Genomic DNA, 27,105 nt, shown 5'->3' with positions numbered 1-27,105 from the left:
TTCTGCTCTCTTCATTCTGCATCAATTCATGCAAGTCTTCCCAGGTTTCTCCCAAAGTGACCATTTCACCACTTCTCACGCCCGAGTCCCGTTGCACCCATAAGCAGACTTTGTTCAGTTGTCTGCCTAGTCACCACTGACAGACCTGTGTGGGTGCACGGGCAGGATGGCTGCTGCAGCGGCAGAGGGAGGCAGCTGGTGGCTGGTAAATAATTCATCAGGACAGCTGATAGTGCCTCCCCAAGTCCGCCAGCCAGCTCTGGCTCAGGCCCCTTCTCCCTTCCCTTCCCTCCTTACTTCCTTCCGCCCAAACCAGCCTGACCAGCTCTCCTGGTGACCGAAGCAGCCCCCCACCCCCACCTGTCGTCCCCAACCTCCCCGGGCACCTGCTGCCCAGCTGGGCAGCCCAGCCCACAGGCAAGATGGCCCTACAGAGCCAGGGTTTGCCCCCCAGCGGGTGGACCCCAGCAAATCCGATGTAAGTACCAGGGCTTGGGAGAGGGCCCGGGGACTAGAGCGGCTCGGAAGGGGAACTTACCTAGGCTGCACTGGACAGTTGAAGCGGGTGTTGTGGAGAAAGCACTGAATTGGAAGTCAGAGGACGAGAGTTTAAACTCCAGATTGGCCGCTGACTCAATGTGTGACCTTAGGCAAGTCAAGTAACCCTGATGGACGCTGCTTCTCTCGTCTGTGAAATCAGGGGCTGCGCTGGCTAATTTCTCAAATCCTTTCAGCTCTGAATCCTGTGATCCCAGCTAGCAAGGGGGCAGTTCCAGCACCTGCCCCCTGGTGGAGGTCACAATTGGTCCCAGCCGCTGGGGCCCTGACCCCCACCCAGTAGGAACATCCCCACCCCGGCTATCATGTTAAGGGAGACAAAGGCTCCAAATCCCAATCTTTTTTCCATGAGAAAAAGAAAGGAGTCTCCCATCCCCTCCCCCTTATATTGGACTCTGATATGTACTATTCAGGAGTCATGGGTCTTGGGGGCAAAGTCTAGGCTGGAGGTAGGAATGTAGCCCAGCATTGCAGGATGAGGCCCTGTGAGAAGAGAGGTCATTGGGGTGGGGGGACACCCCCTCCCTGGGTCACTAGGTTAGGACCCTGGATTTCCTGAGACTCCAAGTAGACCAAGAGGCAGATGGAGGTGTAAGAAGCAAAAACCCAGTACATCAGAAAGAATACTGGATTTTGGAGGGAAAAAAACTATCCTTACTTATTGGGGTGTGTGATAGGGGGGCAAGTCATTACCCATTCTTTTTGCCCATCTATAAAAAAGGTAGGATTGGATTAGTTCATCTTTATGATTCATTGAAGCATTAAATCCTATAAACTCTGAGTTAACCACGGGTTCATAGGACCCCTTTGCCTATATCCCCTGGCCCTGGATTGACCTCTCAGACCCTAGATTTTTGGTTGGGGGTAAGAGAAGGCACAGGGCTAGAGGGCTTCAGAGAGGCCTTCTCAGGACCTGTCGAACCCTTGGATCTCCTACTTGCATTATTCACCATCTAGAAACCTAGCTGCTAAGCAACAGGGAACCTGATCCCCCCAGCAGGGAACTGGCAGGGGAGATCAAGTCCCAGAGGGAGTCTTGTGAGGAGCGAGAAGGCCCCCTCACAGGGACCTACCTAAGAGAAAAAGCAGCTCCTCTGAGAAGACCCCACCCCACCTACACTAATATAAGCTGGGAGCATGCATCCAGGGATACCATTCTGAGAAGCAGCTTGATCTGGTAGAAAGAACTCTGGATTGGAGTCCAGAAACCTGCCCTTGAATTGCACTTCTGCTCCTTACTGCTAGTATGACTTGGAGGAAGTCTCTTAGGTGGGGGGGCAGGGGGGGGTGGATTTCATCTTCCCTCCTTGTAAAATGGGGGAGTTGAATTGTGTTATTTAGAACCTAGCTTCTTAAACTGTGACCCCATACAGAGTCTCATATCTGAATGTGGGAATGGCAAAATTATGATTTATTGTCAGTAAATGATTTGTATACTTATTTTGTATGCCTACATACCTGGGGTTGCTTAAAAATTTCTTGGAGAAAAAGGGTCAAGAGTGGGAAAAGTTTAAAAAAATCTGATCCAGAGTGGGGGTTCTTGGCTTTTGTGCATATGTCTTGGACCCCTTTTGGCATCCTGATGAAATGTATGAACCCCTTTCTCAAAATAATGTTTTTAAATGCATTAGAGATCAATTATATTAAAATAAAGATGTAATTTTTCCCTTCCAAGTTCTCCTCTGAAATTTATCCATGGCCTATGGACCCCAGGTTATGAACCCCTGATCCAGAAGGCCCTTTCCAGCTCCAAACCCTTTAACTGACTCCAGGGCACGACCCTTCCTAAGGGAGTCTGCCAAGGATCTTGCCTCCTTTGTCCCCCAGAGCTCACTGGAAAGGATTCAATCAGTGACTCTAGCTGGCTACTCCCTGAAAGGTCCAGTCAAGTTCTCAATCATGAGAATGAGTATGGTATACTGGAAGAGGACCCAAGTTCAAATTCTGTTCCTTACCAGGTGGATGACTTTGTCATTAATCACTCTAAACCTCAGTTTCCCAAACTATAAACTTAAGTGTTTAGACTAGATGATTCCTAATGTCCCTTGTAGCTCTGAACCCTCTATGCTACAGGCCATGGAAGCAACGGGTTGCATCCCACTCTCCCACCCTCCACCACCCACCAGGGTCAGGGGAACAAGCTATTTCTCCAAGTTGTCATAGTAACAGCAAAGATTTGTCTCTCTTGAGAGGCGGCAAAGAGGTACATACAAATCCACACCCTTATCCTGTAAAATCCAATCAAGATGGGGAGGTCCCTTGCTGTCCACAGTCTAGGAAATAAACAGGTTGATATTACAAAGACATTAGAGGTAGGTGGTAAGGTTCCTTTACCTTTGGGACTGTGAACATACATCATGCCAGTGGTGTTCCTGAGAGTCCCATTATCTTTAGAATCAAAAGATTCAGGGCAGTTAGGTGGTGCAGTGGATAGAGCACCAGCCCTGAAGTCAGGAGGACCTGAATCAGACACCTAACACTTTCTAGCTGTGTGATCCTGGGCAAGTCACTTAACCCCAATTACCTCAGGGGGAAAAAAAAAAGATTCTGAAGGACTGAATTTATGTACATGTTTACTGACCATATAACCTTGGTGAATTCACTTCCAGAAATCAGTTTCTTCATGTGTGAAATTAGAGGATTGGACAAAATTATTTCTAAAAATCTTTTCACCTCCAATATTCTCTGATTAGAGGGTTTATAGCCAGAATGAGCCTTGGAGTCATCCAACACACTTTCATCTAAGTAACTACTGGATGCAAGGTGATTGTGTTGAGCACTGAGAAATAAAAAATAGTCCCTGATCTCTAAGAGTTAGTTTATACTCTCCTGAAGAGAGGTACAACAAGTCAGTCAGTCAATCACTAAACATTTACGAAGCACTACTATGTTCCTCATACTGTGTAAGGAGCTTAGGATACAGAGAAAGGCAAAAGGCAGTTTCTGTCCTCAAAAAGCTCATAGTACTGAACTCATACAAACTATGTATAAACAAGCTATTTACTGAATAAATTAAAAATAATCAGCAGAGGGAAGGCACTGGCACTGATCTAGAAAACCTTCCTATAGAAAATAAGATTTTAGCTGGTAATAAAAAAAAGTATGTCTATGATCATTTGAGGAGGAAGGATCCTAGGATCCCAGATCAAAGGTCTTCTAACCCACAGCTTCTTAAATTGTGGGTCCCGACCCCATGTGGGGTTCTGTAACTAAATGTGGGGATCACGAAAAATTTGGCAGTAAAAGATTTCTGAATGCAACATCCAAAAATTAATTCAAAATCAAATGCGGAATGAATCCAAAGTGTTTCTGGCAGAGCTTGCCCATGTTTTATCAAAGCACAACTTCACTGTAGCCTTGGTTTTGAACACACAACAAGTGCATTTTGCATTGCGCGTGCATGGATGCTGCCAGAAATGTCTCGGCTCAGTTTCAAGCATAAAAATGTCTTGGGTGAAAAGGAGTCGTGAGTGGAAAAAGTTTAAGAAGCCTTCATCTAGTCCAAAAATGTCCAATTCAAATGGAAACTGGGGCCATCAAACAGTGCGTTGGAATCCCTGAAGGTTACATACTGACTTAGAAAACCACAAATTAACATTCTCCATGTTATATATATTTTTTATTTTGTTAGACATTTCCCAATTATATGTTGATCTGGGGTGGCTCACTCTCAGAAGTATTGTAGGCCCCATGTTTGACACCTGTATAGTACAATCTTCTCTTTTTTTTTCTTTTTAAATGAGGGGTCTGAAGCAAGGAGACTTTAAGGGACTTACCCAGCAACCCAGGGGTAGTAAGTGGGAGAATCAGGATTCAAACAAAGGTCTTCTTATTTCATATCCAGTGATTTGTCCAGTGTATCCAATTTCCTTGCACCCAAGAGAAACTGTACTGCTTGACTATTGGGTTTCCCATAGGAGGTAGATCATAGGTTGAGCCTTGAAGGAAGATTGGGATTTTAAAAGATGATGTTGAAAAGGGAGTGTATTTCAGGAACTTGGGACAGACTGTGAAATAGCCCCAAGGATGGAGGAAGAATATCATGTAGCAGGAATGATCATTAGGCCAGCTTGGCTGAAATTTGTATGTGAAAGGCATAATCAGAAATAAGCCTGAAGTGTAATCTGGAATTGTAAAAGGTTTTAAATGTCAGACTAAAAGGTTTGTATTTTATCCTAGAGGGAATAGGGAGCCACTGAAGAGCCTTGAAAAGAGAAATGTTTTAGTCAAATTTGAGCCTTAGAATGGTGATCCCAGTTCTATTTCATATTTACCTGGTATCTATTGTACCTCTTCATTTTTCTTCTCATAAATGAACTTACCTTTTATAAAAAAAATACTAATGAGCATTTATACATTGTTTTAAGGTTTTCAAAGAGCTTTACAAATATCTCATTTGATCCTCACAAAAACCCTGATTTAACAGATTAGGAAACTGAGACTCAAAGAGGTTGTGACTTGTCTAGAGTCACACAGCTAGAAAGTATCTGAGACTGGATTTGAAATCAAAACTTCCTGACTCCAAATCCTGTGTGATATTCATTGTGGCACCCAACTAATGGTTATTCTGTTTCTGTGTGGTTGGAGTTAAAGCAGGATATATCTGGAAATCAGAAGTCCAATTAGGAGGCTGTTGCAGTAGTTTAGATGAAAGATGATGAAGATCTGAATTAGGATGTTAGTCATGGGAATGGAAGTAGAAACAACAAGATATGAGAGAAGTTGTGGAAGTAGAAACAACAAAACTTGGTAACTGATTGTTTAAGGAGGATGAGGCAGGAGGGAAGAGTCAGGGATGCTACAGGAAGGAAGAGTCAAGTCTGAGTGATTTGAGGGGAAGTGGCAAATAGGGAAAGAAGCAGGCTTAGGGGGAAGAAATTGTATATGTTGAGTTTGAAAAACCTGTGAGACATCTAGGTGGGGGTATCCTTCAGGCAGTTGATATGTGAGACTGGAGTTTGGTGAGAGATTAAAACTGGATTCATGGATCTGGGAGTCATCAGTATAGAATTAATTGAATCCATGGGAGATGATGGAATCACTGAGAGAGAGAGGAGAGAAAGAGAAAAGAGGAGAACCTGAGACAGATCCTTAAAGGACATCAATAAATAAGGATGGGATATAGATGATGATAGAGGTATAGGAGATGGAAAAGAAATCAAGCAACCATGTTTGTCTTATTTTATTACTATTTTATTGTTGCTTTTAAAAAAGATGGGAAGCCAGATGGTACAGTGGATAAAACACTAGGCCTAGAATCAGAGAATTGGAATAAAATTCAGCTGTGTGACCCTGGGTAAGTCACTTAACCCCAATTTATCACAAAAAAAAGAAAAGAAAAAGAAAAAAGGATAAAAAGGCAAGTCTTAAAACTCTCCCCTTCCTTAAAAAAACCTTTCCTTTGTAATAAACAAACATTAACCACATCTGATGCCCAAGTCAACCACCTTTTTATCAAACAGAAGGATGAGTGTTTCATCATCAAGTCAGTATAATCAAGATTTAGTCATTTAATTAATCTAATTTCTGATGTCTCCTAGTTCTTTTCCATTCCATCATCTTGGGCATTGTGAATATTGTTCTATTGGTTTTGTTTGTTCTGTTCTACATCAGTATAAACAAGTCTCTTCAACTTTCTTGGAACTCTTTCCTTATTTTTTAGTTAATTAATCAGTAAATAAGCATTTTAAGCACTTATTGTTTGCCTGGCATTTTAGTAAATGCTGAAGATAGAAATAAAGGATTTCACATTCTAACGGGGGAGACAATATGTATATTGTTAGGTATATTATATGTATATAGACAGAGATAGAGAGAGATGAAATATAATCTCAGGAAAGAATGTCCTTGTAACTGGGAGTAAAAGCCTACTATAGAAAGTGAGATTTAAGCTGAGCCTTAAAGGAAGCTTGGGAAGCTAGGAGCCAGAGATAGGAGGAAGAACACTCTAGATTTGGGATACAGAAAGTCAAAAGGTAGAGGATCAGGAGATGATGGAGTGTATTATGGAGAGAAGAACTTGGGGGCCTCTGTATCTGTATTGTAGCACGTATGGAGAGAATCAAGTATAAAAAGCCTAGAAATATGGAAAGGGGATAGATTGGAAAGAATTTTAAATGCTAGAGGATTCTGTTTGATCCTGGCAGTAATATGGAACTCTGGAATTTATTGTGTAGATATTCAGCTAGGTGACACAACTGGAGCATCAGGCCTGGAGTCAGGATTTGAGTTCAAATCCAGCTTCAGACACTTACTGTGTAACCTTGGACAAGTCATTTAACTCTGCCCCAATTTCCTCATATATAAAATGAACTGGAGAAAGAAGTGACAAACGACTTTAGTTTCCTTATCATGAAGAGTCAGACACAATGGAACAAAACGTTTTAGGAAAATCACTTTGGCAATTGAATGAAGAATGCATTAGAGCAGAAAGACCAATAATAAAGCTATTGTACTGGAGTACCCCACTTTAGAGGCTTGTACCAGGGTGGGGACTGTGTGAGTGAAGAGAAGAGGACATATATAAGAGATGTGAAAGTAGAAATAAAAAGATCTGATATGGGGGGGGGGTGAATGAGTAAAAGAAGACTCCAGTGGTGTCCTTGGAAGCCATTTGAGGCTTGAGATGCTTATGGAATATCCAATTCAGGATGTCTAGAAAGAAATGGTAATCAGAGCTGTATGATTATAGCTCAGTAAAGAGAGTAGCTAGGGATGGATGTATAGAGCTGAAATATAGATAGGATCATTGAACTTATGGATGCTGTTGAATTTTTTAAATGAGAAAGAATAGAGTGAAAAGAGAATAGAGTCTAGAACAGAAACTTGGGAGATTCTCATGATGATGAACAACCAGGAAAGGAGACTTAGAAGGGATCAGAGAGATAGGAGGAGAACCAGAAAAGAGGTTTATGGGCAAAATTCAGAGAAAAGAGACTCTTCAAGAGGTGATGCACAATATTAAAGGCAGAGAAGTCAAGAAGTGTATGTAACCAACCACACATTTGGTAACACAGATTTGGTAAATTCACTTCTTTGATGAGAACAGTTTCAGTGGAATGATAAGACCTGAAGACAGATTACAAAGGATATAGAAAAGCATGAAACAAGAGGAAATAGAGGCACAAAGAAAAAAGGGTGGAGATAAATAAAATGATAGCATAACAAGATGAACATGGTATGATCTAATAAGGTAGGGGTAGATTTGAAGGCAGCAAGAAAAGAACTGAGATAGGAAGAGAATGAAGATAAGAAAAATTGGGGATGATGGAGGGGGAAATTTGCTGGAAAAGTAGGTGAAGGACAGGATCAAGGGTGCACATAGAAGGGTTGACCTTGGCAAAGCAAAAGGCCACCTCTTCATTCAAGGCCAGAGTAAAAGAGGAGGGAGGGATATCTTGGTGAGATGAGATGAGAAGGAAAATAGGAGTTATCAACAAATATTTTCAATTTTTCTTATAGCACAACATTTTTCCATTATATTTCTGTGTTACAATTTGTTCATCTACTTCCTCAGTGAATAAGCACCCACTTTGTTTTTAGTTTTTAACACAAGTACTGCCATAATGTTGTTGTGGCTTATCCTTCATTCTTGAAGAGGACCATGACCACAAGAAGGTGATGACATGACTTGCAAATGAATTGGGTTTAAGTAAGGGCCAGGGCTGTGCAAAGTCACCAGCCTCATTTTCTCTTCAGGAGCCATCTGGGTCCAGTGGCAAGTTATGGATCAAGAAGAGTATCGATGGCCCTGGATGCAATAGGAGACCTTAGATTTTTGCCTCAATTATTTTGTTGTATATAGGACCTTTCCCTCTGTCTTTGATTTCCTTATGGTATATATCTTACCTAGTAGTGATATTGCTGAGTCAAAGAGTGTAATCAGTTTAGTCATTTTTCCCCTTCAATTCAATCCCTGAAAATAAACTCTGATATCTTTTGTTTTCCTAACACTTACATTTTCCAAGATATCCCTTCTCCCAGTTTGCCTCAATACTATAATTACTTTGTTGTATATAGGACCTTCCCCTCTATCTTTGACTTCCTTGTGGTATATCCTATACCTAGTAGTAATATTGCTGGGTCAAAGAATATAATCAGCTTAGTCATTTTTTTCCCCTTCGATTCAATCCCTAAAACATTAATATTTTAAAAAATAAACTCTTGACATCTTTTGTTTTTCTAACACCTACATTTCTCAAGATATCCCTTACTTCTCCCCAGTTATCCTTTATAACAAAGTTTAAGAAGAAGGAAAGGAAAAACACAGCAAAAAAAGCCATTACGGGGGGGGGGGGGGGGGGGAGTCTGATCTCATCTGGAGGGTTCCACACCCATAGTCCCTTCTACAAAGAAGGGAGGGAGATACATTCTCATATTTCCTCTTTGTGGCCAGGCTTAGTTAATTTCATTGCATTTAATTTCAATGGTTTTGTTGCTGATCTTTTTCATTAATATGCTTTTAGATACTGTATATAGTGTTTTCTTGGCTCTGTTTATTTCATTTTGCATCATTTCCTATAAGTCTTCCCATCTTTCTCTATATCCATCAGAGGCTTAAGTTTTTCACAAAATAGTAATATTCTACTAGCATTTTGTACCACAATTTGTGGGCATCTACTTTGTTTCTAATCCTTTGCTAGACTATGGAAAAATGCTCCCATAAATATTTTGCTATCAATGGGGCTATTCTTTTTGTCATTGATTTCTTTGGGACAAATGACTAGTAATATAATCTCTGGGTATAGGTGTAGACATTCTGATCACTCATATATTTCCAAATTAATTTTTCCCCAATTGTCTATACTACTTCACAGCTCTATCAACAATGTATAGAGTATTTGTCTTTCAGAGCAACCCTTCTAACTTTATTTCCATCTTTTGTTTTCTTTGAGGATTAGGTGTGAAGTGAAAGTTGAGGTCTTTTGTTTTCTTTTCAATTGGTGGTGAATTGAAATGTGGGTTGGTTAGTTTGTTTTTAACGTGGTTCATTGATATTCCCTTATCTTTTAAAGGGTGCTTAAAGAATTTAAGTAAATTGCTCAACATTACAACCTAGAAAGTTTCAGAGCAGGAATTTGGGTCTAGGGTCTGTAACCCTCTAACCCAATGCTCTTTGTGCTATATGTTGCTCTTTCCGTCTTGAGCTCTGATCAGAGTTAGAGACTGACCACCCAGACCTCCATTCTCAGATTCCCAAACCTCATTGTTCTTCTGTCAAGGTGACCTTTCTAGTTCCTGGGGACCCTGATCAGGGCCGGGACTGAGGAGTTACGTCATTGAGGGGTTGAGGGCATCAAACTCTCCCATCTTTCATCTTCGTTGGCTCCCCACCTCCCCCTAACCTCGCCCCTACTTTCTCGTTATCTCTTCGCAGGCCCATGGTCGAGAGTGCCCTCTACCGTCAGCGTCTGGAGGTCATTGCTGTAAGTGACCGAGCGCGCTCTGGCCCCTCCCGGAGGCTTCGGGGAAATTTCGAACCCCTCTCTCTGCTCCCCTCCGTGAAGCCTGCAGTCCTCCCAGAGCCCGAGACTGCAGTCTCTACCCACGCCCCGTCCCCATTCCCGTTCCCAACGAGGGTCTGCTACTCCTGGGGGAGTGGACTGAGGCTGGACGGACTCACCTCTGGAGCGAGCGAGCGAGCGAGCAGTTGCCTCCGGCCCCAAAGTGCCTTCACCGCCTAATCCCTCAACCTTCCATCTGCTTTCTTCCAGTCTTCTGTTCCTCTTTCCTGTCCCCCCAATAGGCTCTCTCTCCCCTTCTATACTTCCAGGTTCCCTGTACTCGGTTCCCCGTCTCCTGTTTCTTTTCCCACAAACTCTTATCTCATACATTGTGCGAGTCGTGCCTCTCCATCCCGACACCCCAAACTCCTATCTTCCCACACCGTGCTTTACCCATCCTCTCAGATCCGAATCCTGTCTCTCATTTGCCACCCATCTGTACTCTACTTTGTTCATTCTTCCGTTCCTGTGCTCTCCATCTCTCTGTTCCCCGTTTCTTTTCTGAAGGACCCATCCCCAATCTCGCCACTCCCTTCTCTCCATCCAGCTGTGCTCATCACCATATTTCCTTTTCCCTCACCCTTCCCTTATCTCCCACCCCCTGATCGGTTTCACCCATTCTCTGTTCCTCACCTTTTTTCCTTCATCCCCCACTCCGCTGGTCCCCTACCCCCCTCCCCCTTTCCATCTTCTCTCAGTCTCCCGCCTCTGGCAGAGAGCCGCAGGATCCGGCCCCGGGGCGCGGCCAGCACCACCCCTTCTCCTCTCCCTCACACCCGCCCTCTCTAGAACTGCTGAGTCAGCGCTTCCCAGACCACCCCCTCTCCCCCCGAACCCACAGCAGGTCTCAGCTCCAGAGAGTAGAGGTTAGGGGGTGGGGGGGGTCTTTCCCTACTCCACCTCTTCCCAGAACCCAAGTAGGACTTCCTTATCCTCTGCCCTCCCCTCCCTCGCCCCCAGCCCTAGGCATCTCGTTTCCAGGCATCCCCGGGGAGCCCCTCAGAGGCAGACAGAAAGGAAGGAGCCCGAGAGGGAGGCGCATGCTGGAGCGATCCCTTGTCCTGTCTCCCGTCTCCCGTCTCCGCTGGTCCGGCTGGGCTGGGCTCTGCTAGGCTCCACGGGGCTGAGATGGGCTAGACTAAGCTGGGCTCTCTCCCTCCTGGCCTGGACTGGGCTGGATCGGGCTTTCTTCTGGACTAGACTAGACTGGGCAGGGCAGGGCTTCTCCGCTGGGCCGCCACAAGCCCGACTTGCTTCGCTTTGAGCAGGAGAAGAGGCGGCTTCAAGAGCAGATCTGCGGAGCGCGGAGGGAGCTAGAGGAGGAAAAATTGAGAGTGCAACGACTAAAGGTGGGGAGAGACCTGACGGTTCCAATCTGAGAGCACCCAGTGAAGGAGGGCAAGAGTGGAATGTCCCTATCTTAGCGGGGTCATTGAGGGAGGGCCTCAGTGGTGGAAGCAAAAGAGAAAGGTCTGTCGGCGTGGGAGGAGGTAGTGGGAGAGGGGGTGTGTTCCAGTCTAGCGATGGGGTATTTGGGGAAGGGTCTGTGGTGGGGGTTATTTGTCCTAGTCGGGGTGTGTGTGGGGAAAGTGGCGTCTGGTCCAGTCTTTGGCTAGGCTCTCACCTTCCTCCCTGCCCTCCCCCAAGAGGAAGTCCCTTCGGGAGCGATGGCTGATGGATGGGACAGCTGAGGGACCTGAGGACGCTGAGCCAGAGGCGGATCCCCATTCCCCCCAGGGCCAGGCCCAGGCCAGAATCCAACACTTGGAAGATAGTCTGTTCACGTAAGGGATTGGGGGGAGGGCTTTGTTATTAAGTACCCACCTGGCCTTTGGGTTCCTGTTCACAACTGGGCCCTGCCCCTTCCTTTGGCAGATCAGAAATAGTGAGGTGCATTGAACTAGAATAAGAGGATGTGTGTGGACTGGGAACTAGTTTTGCCACTGACTACCTTAGGCAAGTCCAGTCCCTTCCCTTTCCCTCCTTCCCTCCTTCTCTTTCCCTTTCCCTTCCCTTCTCTTCCCTTCCTTTTCTATCCCTACTCTCCTCTTTGTCTCATTTTCCTCATCTTCAGAATGAATAATTGGATTGAATGATCTCTCAGGGCCATTCATGAGCCTACAGAAGCTCATGTATCATCAGAAGCTTAGCTCTGAGATTCTGGGAGGGGAGTCTGGACACTTAGGTCCCATTTCTTGGAGGGAGGGTGGGAGACCAGATTCCTGGCTTCCAGCAGCAATCTCTTCCCCAGACTCCAGTCACAACTCCAGTTACTACAGAGTGCATCGACAGGTGCCCAGCACAAGACTTCTGCCTGGCCTACCTGGCGCCGACAGGTGAGAGGGAACAAAACGGGATGTAAAAGATGTCTATTCTTTTGAGGGAGGAGAGAGGGGGTAAAATATCCTAGGTATCTACTTTGAATGGTAGTGAACAGGTAGAGTTCTGGAAAGAGCTCTGGATTTAACATTACACAAATTGTGTCCTCTGAGTCTTGGTTTCCTAATCTGTAAAATGCACAGAATGATTTGGATCCACAAAGATCTAATTAAGCTTGAAAATTGGGTAGAGATGAATATAAAGTTTTGCACTTGGGTTCAAAAAATCAACTTCAGTAGTACAGGATGGGAGAAGCAGGATGATAGTTTATCAAAAAACAATCTAGAGACTCTATTATGTGGCAAGGTAAAAACTAGTCAATAGGGAGGCCCAGGAGCCAAAAGAGCAAGCGTGATTTGAATTGTACTAAAAGAGACAGTGTCTAGGAGCAAGTGTCTACTCAGACCATAGTGTTTCAAACCTGAGTAATTAATTTTCGGAAGGTCATTGATATGCTCTAAATCACCCGAGAAGAGCAACTAAGATGAGGAAGGGCCCCAAAATAATACAATATAAAAACCAGTTGAGGGACCTGGGATGTTTAACCTGGAGACTTAAATGATATACTAATTGGTGTTTAACAACCAGTTCTCCAACTACATATGTGTACAGTTTGTATATGTATATGTATACACATATGTGTATATATACCCACTCTGAACTCTTAAGTTTAATCTGAATTATTAACATTTATCCATATTTTTCCTAAGAATAGAAATCAACAAAATAATACATCAATCTCTGATTTATAGCATTTGTTGATTTCTGAGGTACAAATGTTCATGTTGAAAATTTAACAGTTAGCTTTCTAATTGTACTGTCACTAGAACCTCTCTACAGATATGGGCTCTTCAAGTACTTGAAAGGCAATCACATTGAAGGGGAATTAGTCTTGCTCTGATTTGGCCCTAGAGGACAGAGGTAGGCACAATGGGAGATGGTTGTAGATAGAGCTCAGATGTCAGAAAAAAGCTTTCTAACAATCAGTTATTTAGAAGTGAAATGATCTTCAGAGATCTCTAGGGATCATCAAAGACTGAATGATTACTCCTCAAAAGTGACTATTTTTAGTCAGAGCTGTCTATTATGCCTTCCTCATTTCACACCATTCAGATATCTTCTCCGTCCTTCATCTCTTTTTCACATGAAAAAGTGTGTGCTAGCCTTTCTCCTTTCCAAAGTACAAATGATCTCATTACATCCCATCTTCTCCAACAGATTGCCCCCTATATCATGCCCAGTCCTTCACTATTCTTCAGTCTTTCCATGCCTACTAGTTGTTTTCCTAACATCTACAAACACACCAAGTTCTCCATCCTTATGATCTATAATATTCTCACATCTATTTCTCTAAACCTTAATCTCTCTTTTGACTTCTACTCTTGCATCACCAACTGCCTATTAGCCATCTTGAATGAATGCCACATGTTGTCACACTCAAGATGTCCAAAACTGAACTCATATTGATCACCCAACTCTCCCCTTTTCCTAATTTTCCTGTTACTGTCAAGGCCACCATCAACCTTCCATCTAAGTTCACAACCTAGGTATCATGACCACATGATCTCTTACACTTCCAACACATTTCTGTTGCCAAATACTGCCAATCCTACCATCACAATAACAGCCTACTTTCTATTCCTCAAACGTGTCTCCATGCCTTTTTATTGGCTATCATGTATGCCCAGAATGCTCTGGCTACTTGTCCCCATACCTCCCGGCTTCATTCAAGTCTCAGTCAAAATTCCACCTTCTACAAAGTCTTTCTCCATCTCTTTGAACATTAGTTCCTTCTCTCCGAGTTTACCTCCAATTTACTCTATATAGGTATAAATTGAGCAGCTAGGTCACTTGGTAGATTGAGGGCAGGTATATGAGTTGGAAAACTTGAGTTTGACTCTTGCCTCAGCCAATTACTAGCTGTGCAACCTAAGCAAGTAATTTCACCACTTCCAGATTCACTTTCCTTATCTATAAAATGGGGATGATAAAAGCACTTCTCTTACAGGCTTTTTATGAAGATCATATGAGTCAATATACATAAAGGTTTGGCTCTGCAAATCTGAAGTAGTATATAACTACTAGCTATAGATTTTATATGCCTACAGTTGTTTGTATGTGAGCTAACACGAGCTCCTGAAAGGAAAGAACTCTATTTTGCATTTTGTTGTATCCCTAGTATGTGACGCAATGTCTGGAACAGAGTAAGCACTTAGTAAATGCTGGTTGATGACTCTCTGGAGGGCTCTTCAAACAGAGATTCTGTAGGGCTGACCACAAAGATCCTTTCCAGCTCTAGGTCCTCTGGACCAATTCAAAGTCTAGTCAATGTCCTCAGGCACAGATCAGATTAGTGAGAGATTCAGAAAGGGCCATAGGAGTCGGAGAAGGGAAAGATCATTCTGTAGATCAATCAACAAGCCTTAATTAAGTGTCTACTAGGTGCCAAGCATTGGGCTAAATATTGGGGTTAAAAAGACAAAAGTATCTGTGCCCCTCCTGAAACTTGTATTCTAGCTTGGGGAACCAGAGGTACTATGTAAGTGTCTATAGATAGTGACAAAATGAATACAAGGTAGGGAGAGCACTAGCACCCAGGGGAAGCAGAATGTCATCAGGTGAGAGGCAGTGTTCAGCCTAAGTTTCCAAAAGCCAGCCAGTTAATAAACATGAAGGGTTAACTATATGCAGGGCATTATATTAATTGCTAAGAGTAAAAAGAAGGCTGAAACTTAAGATGGTCCCTGGAAAATGGGGAGATGATCTTTTAAGGCATCTTTAGAGTTCTAAGTCCTTAATTTGGAGAGGCAGAGTAGAAAAAGCCGGAGACTTAACGATTGAAGGCTGAGTTCTAAGTTCTTACTTCTATTTATAATCTCTGTGGCCTTAGACGATTGTCTCTCTCTGCATTTCAGTTTTTTTTTTTTGTTTGTTTGTTTTTTATAAAAAGAAGAAGTTAGGTTAAATGACATCTAGGTTTTTCTGTCTCTCTGTGTCTGTGTCTGTCTATATTTGTCTGTCTCTGCCTCTATCTTTGTTTCTCTTTCTCTTCCTCTCTCTTTTTGTGTCAATTTGTCTCTGTTTCTGTCTCTACTTCTGTCTCTCTTTGTGTCAATCTCTGTTCTCTTTGTCTCTATCTCACTGTCTCTTTTTCTGTGTCAGTCTCTGTCTCTGTCTCTATCTCTTTATCTCTGTCACTCTCACTATCTGTGTCAAACTCTATCTCTGTGTGTCTGTGTCTCTATGTGTCTATCTCTGACTTTTTGCCAATCTGTGCCTCTGTCTGTCTGAGTATCTCTGTCTCTATCTCTCTGTGTCAATCTCTGTTCCTTTCTTTGTGTTTGTCTCTCTGTCTCTGTCTCCCCTTCCCTCCTCTCTCCTCCCCTCCCCTCTCTTCTCCTCTGTTCCCCTCTCCTCTTCTCCCCTCTTCTTCCCCTCCCCTCCCCTCCCCTCCCCTCTCTTTTCTCCTCCTCCTCCTCCTCTTCTTCTTTTTCTTCTTCTCTCTGTCTGCCCCTGTCTCTCTGTCTCTGTTTCCCGCCCCCCATAAGTTGTCATGGAGAAAGATTATAAAGAAAACAGCAAAAAACTATGTTTAGGCCAGAGAATTAGTGTATGAAAACAAGGAAGGATGAAGTTGAAAAGACAGGTTGATAGAGGTCCTTGAATACCAGGATATAGATTTCAAATTTAATCTCAGAGGCAGTAGGAAGTCATGAAAGAGAGTCGTGGTCAAAATGAGATTTTAGCAAAATGGCACTGATCGTCTCAGTAGAAAAAAATTGGAAAAGAAGAGACTGGAGAAATAGAAATGAAATAGGAGGTTACTAATGGTCTAAATGAGAAGAGATGAGGTCCAGAATTTGGAAGGAGGAACAAGGGTCTCTCTCTGTCTCCCTCTAGGTATCCCGTTCTCTCTCTCAAACTGCCATGGAGCCAGGTTCTGAAGGTAAGTGTCTTCATGCCTCTTTTTTGGGGAACAACCATGGGCTTTAATACCAGCTGACAGGGCTCAGAGTTCCCTAAGATCTGCCTCTGGCCTAAAAAGCCTGTTCAGCAATTTTAATGGGTAAATTGGATAAAGGCACTGATGGCATATTTATCAATTTTTCATACAACACCAAGCCGAGAAGAACAGCAAATGTGTTGGATGATTGTTGAAATCCCCTAAAATTTTGACAGGCCAAAATGATGGGTTTATTCTAATAAAATGAATCTTAATAAAGATAAATGCAAAATCCTATACATAGGTTTAATAAATTAACTTAAAAACTAAAAAAAAAAAAAATCAAATATGTCAAGACTTGGCTAATAATAGCTAACATAGAGCACCAGCCCTAAAGTCAGGAGGACCTGAGTTCAAATCTGATCTCAGACACTTAATAGTTCCTAGCTGTGTGACCCTGGGCTAGTCACTTAATGCCAATTGCTTGAAATTTGGAAATGGAATTAGGAGAGGAAAAAAAAAAAAAAAAAAAAGCAAAAATAAATAAATAAATAAAGTAATAGCTAACATACACATATAGAGCTATTGGTAAATATTTAACACCCAGCTTCCAGGAAAAAAATATTCCCAGAACACACTTTTAAATTTAATCTGCATTATTAACACGAGCTCAGTCACTTTCTTAAGTCTAGACAATAAACAAAACACAAATCAAGCCCTGAGTTATTGCATTTGCCTATTTCCAAAGTAAATGCTCACACTGAAAATTTAACAATCAGCTCACTCAAGTCAATTTCAAATGGCTCCAGCACTCAACTAGATCTATAGGACCCCCACATAGGATACTAGAGTTACAAGTGTTTTCTTTACACCAATATTGTGAGGCAAATAATATGACCATTATTGTTTTCATTTTAAAGATGAATGAACTAAGGCTAAGAAGAGTGACTTATCTAAGATCACATTCCCTAGTAGTCAAAATCAGAATTAGAGTTTAGATCTTCAGGATCTCAGATTTATTTCTCTTTCTACTACACAAAACACAAGTTTTCATGGGGGAATTGGAGGTTAGGTAGGATCAGGGGATATTAGTGAACTATAAGCTCAATCTGAGTCAACAGGGCAGCAGGAATGAAAGCCAAAAATATTCATGAAAACTTAGGTTGCATTCATTGAGGTTTAGGTGCAGAATGAGAGAGGTGGATGTTCTGCTGGTCTCCAAGATATAGTTTTCTTGGTCAAACTACATCTAGCATACCATATTTAATCCTGGGCATCTCATTTATGGAAGGGCATCAGCAAACCCAAAGAGGACAAGCAATTTGGGAAAGAGGACTGGAGACTATGCCATACGAGGGTGAATCACAAAAACTGGAGACACTTGTCCCAGAAAAGACTTTAGGGGAAAATGAGAGCTGTTTTCAAACACTTAAATAACCGTCCTATATAACATAGGATAAGATTTGTTCTATTCGTCTCCAAAGGACAAAATTAAGAGCAATGTGGGAGATTGCAGAAAGGTTAAAGAAGAAGAAAATAAAAAACCAACAGCTTCCTAACAATTGGAGCTATCCAAAGTGAATCATGTCCTCTCAAGAGAAAATGAGCTCTCCATTGCTGAAAGTCCTCAAGCAGAGGCTATTTTACTTGTCAAGGATTTTTATTTTTATTTTTTTTTTGTACAGGAAACTTTAATATAAAAAGGAAGGAAGCAAGTAGAAGGATGAAGAGACCTAAAACTGGTTTACAAAAGAGAATGACAAACATGGAAACAACAAAGCCAGTTTTAAATATCAGATATGATGCCTTTGCTCAAGTGCCAGGGGTCCTCAAACTACGCCCACAGGCCAGATGCAACAGCTGAGGACGTTTATCCCCCTCACCCAGGGCTATGAAGTTTCTTTATTTAAAGGCCCACAAAACCAAGTTTTTGTATTTACTATAGTCCGGCCCTCCAACAGTCTGAGGGACAGTGAACTGGCCCCCTATTTAAAAAGTTTGAGGACCCCTGGGCAAGTCATTCTCATCCTAAAGTTATGTATCAAAAAGAATCAAAGAGGAGCAGCTAGGTGGCACTGTGGATAGAGTACCAGCCTTGAAGTCAGGAGGATCTGAGCTCAAATCTGACCCCAGACACTTAACACTTCCTGGCTGTGTGACCTTGAGCAAGTCACTTAACCCCTCAGCAAAAACCAAAAACAAACAAAAAAGAATCAAAGGCACAGAATGATTAATACAAATCACATTATTCATATAAATTTTAAAAAATTAATGATGATCAAGAATGTTTTAAAGGGATTTCTTATTCAGGTATGCCTTGGGCTAGATAACTTTTGAGATCCTTTCCCAAGATGAGATTCTGTGGAAGGGAGGAACAGATATCATGTCTCTAGCTCCTCATCCTTTAGGTCTTCCTCTTTTCTGCTCCTAGGCAAGGAAGATCTTGAGAAGCGAGCCTCTCTTCCTGTCATGCCAGACGTTTCCACACCTGAACCCTCTACCTCAAGGATCCCCAAGGAGGGGGGAGAAGCAGCCACAACTCCCCAAGAGCCAAAGGAAGAGGAGGTGTCCACAGCAGATACTGTCGAGGCCAATGGTCCATGCCCAACACCCACCCCTGTGGGGCTAGAGCCAACTCAGAATCAGGTGGACACAGTAGAAGACAGAAGTCCAGGAGCAGGAGATGGGGTGGACATCTCTGGAGGAACAGTCCAGGGACCAGACATAGTAAAGGTAGAGTGGGATGGGCTGAGGTTCCTGGAGGAAAGTGCCAGAGAGGCCCCCGCATGTACAGAAATGGGGAAGGCAAAAGAACAGGAGGTTGAAGAGATAGTTTTAGAAGTGATAGGGGACCACCAGATAGCAGGAGATCCAGAGCTTCCTGAATGGATGACCAAGGACAGAAGGGTCCAGGAAGTGGAGGAAATAGTTCTAGAGGCAATGAAGGGCCGGTCAATGATGGAAGCCTCAGAACTCCCCAAGTGGGTGACCAAAGACAGGGGCATTGTCGAGGTAGTTTGGGAGGGACTGGGGGGAATTGATGGCAGTGACACGGGGGACTCAGAAGAGATGGTTAGAGGGGAAACAGTCGCAGGCAGCCCTGCTAGCTCAGGGCTAGAACCCAAAGAGCAAGGCTCTGGGAGGAGTCCCGAGCTGGGAGACCAAGGAGAGGGCTCTTTCATCTGGGTAGAGAGGGTAGTCATCACTGAAGACTGGGAGGAGGTACTGGTGGAAGAATCAGAAGGAACTTCCAAGGAATCAAAAGAAGGTGAGGCAGGGAAAATCTCGCAGCCAGGGAAGGAAGAGGAAGGGGAGAAAGAACAGCTGGGAACAGAGAAAGAAGGAGAGGAGAAACAGCATTTGGAGACAGAAAAGCAAGGGTCAGAAGGTGAGACAGAGGAAGTCCTTCAAAAGGATGGTGAGAAAGAGATACATACAGCAGAGGAAGTGAAGGGGGATGAGGAGCAGCTGGGGGAAGGAAAGGAAGAAGAGGAAAAAGAAGAGAGAGAGAGAGAAGAGGAAGCAGAGGGAGAAAAGCAGCTTGAAGGAGAAGAGGAAGAGAAAAAACAGCAGGGGTCAAAGGAGGAGGAGGAAAGGGAGAGGGAAGGAGAAGTAGAAAAGGAAACTCTTGAAGAGAAGGATCCAGAGGAAGAAAAGGGGCCTGACTCTGAGGAGAAAGGGGAGCAAGAACAGGAGATGAAACAAGCTACCCAGAGTGAGGCAGGTCCAGAACCGCAGGCTGAAGCAGCCACATCAGCTCTGGGTGAGTCCCAGGCTCCAGCTCCATCCCTAGAGCAGCTACCAGCCCCTGAAGTGGGGCCCCCAGAACGCCAGCCCCTACTGCAGCCAGCTACACGCACTGTGAACCCTGCTAGCCGCCCTGTGCCCACCTATACGCCTGCCCAACGGGCTGAGCCTCCACCTGACAGTGAGCAGGCCAGCGGCTCCAAGCAGACATGCCAGTGCTGTGTTGTGATGTAAGCCATCCCTCCACGGCAGAGAGACCTTGGGGAAACAAGGGGGAGCCTGAGGGTGCGAGGCTTCCCCCTCCATCCTGACCCTGACCCATCGATCTCACAGCTACCTCGCCCTCCCTTCCACCCTGGGCACAGCCGCGGGGAGGGCCACTGCCCAGCTCAGCCGGAGTTGACCCAGGGCCCAGGCACCGGCTACCACAGCCTTAACCCCTGTAGGACTGTGGAGGGCCTGCTGCCCTTTGGACTCTCACCCATTGCCCCAGCGATCCTTTTCCTCCTTTTCCTCTCTCAGTCCCATCTCCTCAATGATGCCTTAACACTTGAAAATAAAACGGAGAACCGAATGACATGGAGAAATCTGGATTTGGGGTCAGAGAACCTGGGTCCAAATTCTGACTCTATGACTCACTACTATCTCTATGGCTTAGCCCCATCCTCACTTTGATCCCCATTTTCTCATCTATTATATGAAAAAGGTGAACTGAATGACTGCTAAGACTGATATCCAGCTCTAAATCATGGTAACATAGCAGTGCAGTGGAGTCTGCTCCTCACTAGTGATTTGGGTCTCAGTTTCCTCATTTGCAAAAGGGAGTGAGAAGACAAGATTGTGTCCAAGGTCCCTCTGGATGGGAATCCTGGGATCTGTCATCAAGGTGCATGATGAGAATAGAAGTCCTTCTCCGCCCCTACTTGTGAAACTTGAGCTAGGAATAATAGTAAACAAGTAGATAGGACTAATGTATAATAAATAGCTAGCATTTCTATGGCACTTTGAAGTTTGTGAAACACCTGACAGGCGTGATCTCATTTGATTCTCACAACCCTATGAGGTAGGTGCTATTATTATCCTTATCATATTACCAGTGAGACGATGATCCAGTGACTTGTCCATGCTTAACCCAGCTAGGAAGGGGCTTAGAAAGAACTTGATCTCAAGTTTTCATGAGTTCAAGTCCACCATGGTGGATTGGTACCTTGGGACCTGGGTGGGATCATGGTGTACCTTCTCCCTGGCCGACACCTCCTGGGGGGCTTAGTTTCCCTCAGTTCAATCATTAAGCAGCCTTGTGAAATAGGAAGAACATTGGATTTAGAATTAAAAGAACCAGATTCAAATCCCACCCGTCACCACTTGAGTAACCTTACCCATATATCACTTAACATCTATAACAGGCCTGAGTTTCTTTATCTGTGAAATGAAAGGCTTGGACTGGAGGGTTTCCAAGATTCCTTGCAGCTCTCAATGGATGTTAATTCTATGTTGTTAAGTGCCTCTGATTCTGGGTTACATTGGAGAAAAAGCAAGGATGGAGAAGTCCCAGATCTTACCCCTCGGGGACTTTGCAGCCCAGTCTGAGATAAGACAGATACATGGGTAGCTAGAATCCAAGATCAATGAGACACATGCTCTGTATTAGTGAGAGTGGTACAAATAGAGTCTACGGAAAGCAGAGAGGAGGGAGGATATCCATTCTGGAGAGAAGGCTTCCTAAGGGAGGTGACATCTGCACTGAGTCTGAAAGGATGGATTAGAGGTTCAGGGGATAAGAGAAGAGTGAATGGAGGGAACCAAAATCTGGAGACGTGGTGGGAATGTGTTTTAGATATGAATGATAAGCTATATAGAGAGACTGTTGGGCTCTGCAGTGGGGTGGGGGGCAGAGAGAAGCAGTGGGAAACAATCTAGAGAGCTAGGACAAGATTGTAGGCTCTTGAACATAAGGAAGAAGGGTTTGGACTTGGTCCCATCACAGTGGGGAGATCATGCAAGATGTGGGGGCAGGGGAGAGACAACTAAATCCTGTACTCATAAATGTGGGTAGGATGAATGAGGAATGTTGGCCAAAAGAGAAAAAGTCTTAGATTTAGAGTCAGGAGCTTAGGTCTTGGTTGCGTTCTCCTTCTGCTTCTAATGAGCCATGCAACCTTAAGGAAAGCCCCCTCTCTCTGCACTTCTATTCCTACCCTACAAGAGGAATGGAGGTAGACTATTTGACCTCTGAGGTCCTTTCCAGCCCTAAACTTTCTAACTCACCATGGGAAGCCATGTCCTTTTCTCCCCAAGTGCTCTAAATGACCAGAGTAACACAGAAGGATTTTTCTAAAGTTCTCCCAAAGCATAAAGGGACTTAGTAGGTGCAATAGGGGTCAAGATTGAGTCCCAACCCTGATTCTAACTTGTTATATGGCCTTGGCCCATCTTCTTTCACTCTCTCCTTGCCCCCTTAGTCTCTATTTCTGTAAGATGGCAGATGGAACAGACAAGAAGATTTCTAAACCTTTTCCAGGTTTGATGTTCTATGGTTTTGAGACTTGGTTCCCCTGCCTCCACAAATCAGGGCAATGCCTTGATCCCGAGCTTGGTTCTTCTACATCATAGATTTATCCTCTTGGCAGAGTTTCATAGTCCAGAAGAGGTAGAGGTTTGTGATTTGGGCAGGGTCAGAAGGCCCAGCTCTTCAGGTGTGGGAAGGAAATGTTTCTCATATCCAGAGTCAAGTGGGATGGGAGCCTCTGGAGCCTGGAGGGCTGGGCATATTGGAGTCTCCACTTCTTCCACTTCTAAGAAAAGGGCCTCCTTGGGAGGTGAAGCCTGGGGAAGCTCCTAATGAAGAACAGTAAAAAGGAAGGCTTTGGTTCTTCATTAACCCCCCCCCACAACCTGGCCATTCCTCTCCTTCCTCCCATGGGGTCCAACATATGACAGACAGGAGGAATTCAAGAGCTTCAAAGAGGAGTTTAAATTCCAAGTTCATAGATTAAGAAGCCCAGCTGCTCACCTCTGCCCAAGACTGCAAGCTCTTGCTATTGGAGGGATCAGGGATCCTTTCAGAGATCCAGTGTGGCAGAAGCTTGTGACGGAGTTGGAGGCAGCTGAGTCAAGCCAAGAAAAGAAAGTCAATGATATAGTTAAGGGGTAGCATGAAGGCATCTGAGCTCTCCAACCCAAGATACTCTGTCCTCTCAGAAATCCAAAATTTCTCTACCCAATAGCCCCATGTACAAGCCACACTTTTTTCTCCCTTCCCCCTGGGAGTCCTGACCAGAACCTAGGCATCCAATGCCCTCACCAATTAGAAAATGCCAAACCCAGGCAGCAAATCAGCAATAACATGACACAGAACAGCAGGATAATCAGCAGCACTTTCCACTCTTCCAAATTATCCTCTAGGAACAAAAGAAGTCAGGAATCAGATATCAGGGCCCAGGGCTATAGGTTAAGTAGCAGGCTCCCCTAACCATCCTGTACCCACCTCCAATTCATCCAAGGCCCCTAGCATCCTGACTCCCCTTTAAAGCCATGCATTCCATTGACCAGCAGCTGTTCCTTTCAGACTCTAATCCTCTGTTAAAAGCTAGGATTTACCATCGATCATCATCACCTATCAGTACAGTTATCACTTCCACATCGCTGTTTTCCTGTTATGGTTTTGATATGCCATGGGGAAATTAAATGAGAATTTTAGGGGAGTTTTTTTTTTTTTAAGAGAAGTTGCAGATGACATGCAAAGGTCAGAAGATATCACAGAAAAAAATTTAAAAACTCAGAAATTCATAAAATGTATGTATAGCATTGTATAATATAGTTTGTGACTAAGCACTTAACCCAAATTTTACAATAAGGTACTATAAATACCCCTTAAAAGAAAAAGAAAAAAAATTCTGACTTCTTTGGAATGAAGTGAGGGCCAAAAAATTGCATGCAAAATTTCCATCTCATAAGGGTGCTGCTCCCTTCACCTCCACAATGTAGTTCTTAAACCTACATCCCTCCCCCTTCCCAGCAGCACCTGGTCTTTGTGTCTCCAGCATACCCACCAGGGAGGAAGAATTGCAGGATCTGGCTAGGCTGTCCAGGGCCAGCAACGGTGGATGCTATCACCCACATCTTATAGTATCCTCCAGGCAGGTCCCACAGGGTTATATTTCTGGTATCTGCACTCACTAAAGGGACAGAGAGGATGTGGACAGAGTGGTCAGTGAGGAGAAAATAGAGTAGAGGGGACTAATAAGGGGAAGATAGGGAGGCTTCCTGGAAGAAGTCTGAATTAAGTTCAGGAGCAGTGTGGAACAAAGGAAATAGCTCTATGCCAGGAGCCAGGAAATCTGAGTTTTAGTCACTAATTCACAGAGTGGCCCTGGGCCAGTACTTGTCCCCTTCTCTCAGCTTCTTAGTTTCTTCATATGTAAAATGAAAGAATTGGACTATAATCTCTCAAGCTCTGTCTAGGACTAAATCCTATGCTCCTAAATTTTTGTGTGTGACAAGTAAATTCCTTGCTTTTTATGGGCCTTAGTTCATTTATCTGTAAAATAAGATGATTAGGTAATCTCTGAGGGCCTTTCCATAACTCTGTGATTCTGTGAGCAACAGTGTGCTAGGTCAGAAGCCCTTGGGTGGTAGATTCCAGGATTAGCCACAGTGGACTGGCTGCAGACAGTGTTTCAAAGAAAGCCTTCCTAGGAAGGTGGAATCTGAACCTGGATTAGGGGCCAATACAGGGGGATGAAGAAAAAGGGGGTAGATGTTTACCATTCAGAAGGGTGGGGGACCCCGAGTCTGGCTGCACGTATACGGTGTAGTGTGTGAAGTGTCCCCCACGCTTTCTTCTGGGGAGCTCAGCCCATGCTACAGTCAGTGCTCCGCGGGCAGAATTTGGAATCTGCCATAGAGTTGGCCCTTCTAGGGGTGCTAGAGGGAAAAAGAAATATCAGAGGCCTTTGTAACCCCTTCCTCAGGGCCCATGTGCCACCACACCTTCTCCTATGCCCCCTCCCAGTTCCTTTACCTATCTCCTGGCTGTACCCCCAGACTGGAGAGGCAAAAGCCAGGCCCTTCAGAGAGACACTGCTCACGGTCACACGGTATGGAACTCCTTTCTCGAAGTTTCCTTGAAAGAAGGGAGGGGGCATGGGTTCAGAAAAATCACAGGAAAAGCCTGTTCCCATCCCTTCTCCATCCCACCTCCATGCCTGCTTTCCCCACCTCCTATCACATCTTCTATTCTTCATCTTTGTTGCCTATGCGCCTGTCCTTTCCAAGCTCCCAGAACCAACAAATTTCAGAGTTGTAAAGAACCTTTGAAAACAATGAGAACACTCCCACCTCCAGCTAAGCCCACATCTTCTACGACATGCTCCCCAAACAGTCAGTCATCAAGCCTAAAGGACTTGCAAATAAGAAAGGATCTTTGACCCGTAGGATAGCTCACTCTGCTTTTGGACGATTCTCACCAGGAGAAAGTTTTTCTTGATATTAAGCCTATGTCTGCAACCTCCACCAACCACAACCAAAGTCCTTCAAATGGGTAAAAACAGTTATTAGTCATTAATCTACTTCTGCCCCTTTTATAAATTTTCTTCTCCAAACTCAGCATCCTCAAGCTGATCTTTTGATCTGATCTTATGTCCTCTCACCATCCTGACTGAATGCCTCTGAACTGAACATAATATGGGGACAAGATCTGAACAAGACAAAAGATAGTGGGATTATCACTCTTTTGGGTCCAATGACTCTCAATGCAGTCACTTTTTTGTACTGCATGACCGACCTCCTTTTTGAGTTTACAGTCCATTGAGGACCCCAGCTCTTTTTTTTTTAAAAACCATTCCTAATTTATATTTTCACCATGACACAAATTTTTCTGTCCACCTGTCCGGCAGTCTGTAGAACCCTTTGACAGTTTAGAGGGAGGATACAGACATCCCTACAGCCTGATTGGTTCCTCAATGTACCTCTCAACAGAATGCTATGATTCCCCTTTGGTAGACGGGTCCAGTTGAGCCCCTGAGGAGACATCTCTTCTTGGATCCACTCTACTACAAACTCCTGGTGTTCCTGTGGCTCTGGAATCCATGTGATCAACATCCCCTGATTTTCCATGCTGTTTACTTGGACCTTCTTAGGAGCAGAACCTGGGGACAAGTGCAAACCAAGAGACTTTTGAGCCCTAGCTGCCAATACAGTAGGGAAGTCAGAGCCTACTATACCTCTTCCCTATCTCCCAATTCCATTACAAGTTGTTTATTCAGTTCTTGCTCAATGAGTGCCTCTTTCTATCTGTTGTTTTTCTATGGCCTTTTCCCCCAAGTCACAGGATCTCAGAAATGGAAGACATTTATATATTCATCTGTTTCAATCTGTATGTCAACAAGGATCCTCTTGACAATATCCCTTATTGTTCAGTAAATAGAAGACTTCTAGAGATGGGCAGCTCATTCCTTCTAGAAGCAAAACACCCTACTCTGGGATACCTAGGAGTCCCCCCCCCTCTCCACTACCCCCAGGAACTAGGATAGTCTCTCACCATCTCTCTCTGATACTTCTTGGAGAAAGCTCACAGTCCCTTACCTGAACAAGCCAAAGTAAGGTTAGATGTATGTCCCTGGTCAGTAATATTGAAAGGCACTATCGATATCCACTCTGTGCCTTTGGGAAGGGTGACATTGCAGCAGGGTACAACTTTGGAGTGCAGGTCTTCACCTGGTACCTGGAATACCACCTTATAGCTGAGCCCCAACTCAGGCATGAGGTTCTAACACAGGAAAAGAAGGAACTAATGTGACATGAGGAAGATCAGCATTCATTCAATATACATTAATAAAATGCCTGGTGTATATGATGCTAGGCCACTTTGGAAGAAAAGGATTTAAAATTTAGCTTAGATTGCTGGACTTGTTTTCAGGAAGCCTGAGCTTAGGTCTTGATTCTGCCATTTACCTTGGACCACTTTGGGTCACC

The 27,105-nt window shown here is 44.0% G+C and overlaps 2 protein-coding genes across 2 annotated transcripts in view; one reads left to right on the top strand and one right to left on the bottom strand.

The window, feature by feature from the left end:
* Positions 1–185: 185 nt before the first annotated feature.
* PALM3 (paralemmin 3) lies at positions 186–20,364 on the top strand. Its single transcript, XM_012542105.3, has 7 exons — positions 186–478; positions 9,935–9,983; positions 11,330–11,410; positions 11,709–11,845; positions 12,313–12,397; positions 16,341–16,386; positions 18,815–20,364. The coding sequence occupies exons 1-7, from the start codon at positions 423–425 to the stop codon at positions 20,362–20,364; spliced, it is 2,004 nt and encodes a 667-aa protein (XP_012397559.2). The 5' UTR covers positions 186–422.
* IL27RA (interleukin 27 receptor subunit alpha) overlaps positions 20,176–27,105 on the bottom strand; it is a 14,743-nt gene continuing 7,813 nt past the window's right edge. The window contains exons 7-14 of the mRNA XM_012542080.3: positions 26,716–26,899; positions 26,100–26,279; positions 25,154–25,255; positions 24,898–25,056; positions 24,183–24,308; positions 23,435–23,531; positions 23,144–23,237; positions 20,176–22,968 (exon numbers count right to left, since the gene is read on the bottom strand). Coding sequence (XP_012397534.2) covers positions 22,765–22,968; positions 23,144–23,237; positions 23,435–23,531; positions 24,183–24,308; positions 24,898–25,056; positions 25,154–25,255; positions 26,100–26,279; positions 26,716–26,899 — 1,146 coding nt within the window. The 3' untranslated portion in view covers positions 20,176–22,764. The remainder of the gene's footprint in view (positions 22,969–23,143; positions 23,238–23,434; positions 23,532–24,182; positions 24,309–24,897; positions 25,057–25,153; positions 25,256–26,099; positions 26,280–26,715; positions 26,900–27,105) is intronic.

This window comes from Sarcophilus harrisii, chromosome 1, assembly GCF_902635505.1.
Source record: "Sarcophilus harrisii chromosome 1, mSarHar1.11, whole genome shotgun sequence".
Classification (NCBI taxonomy): domain Eukaryota; kingdom Metazoa; phylum Chordata; class Mammalia; order Dasyuromorphia; family Dasyuridae; genus Sarcophilus; species Sarcophilus harrisii.
Note: the sequence above shows the minus strand (reverse complement) of the source record. Positions and strands in the feature narration are given on the sequence as shown.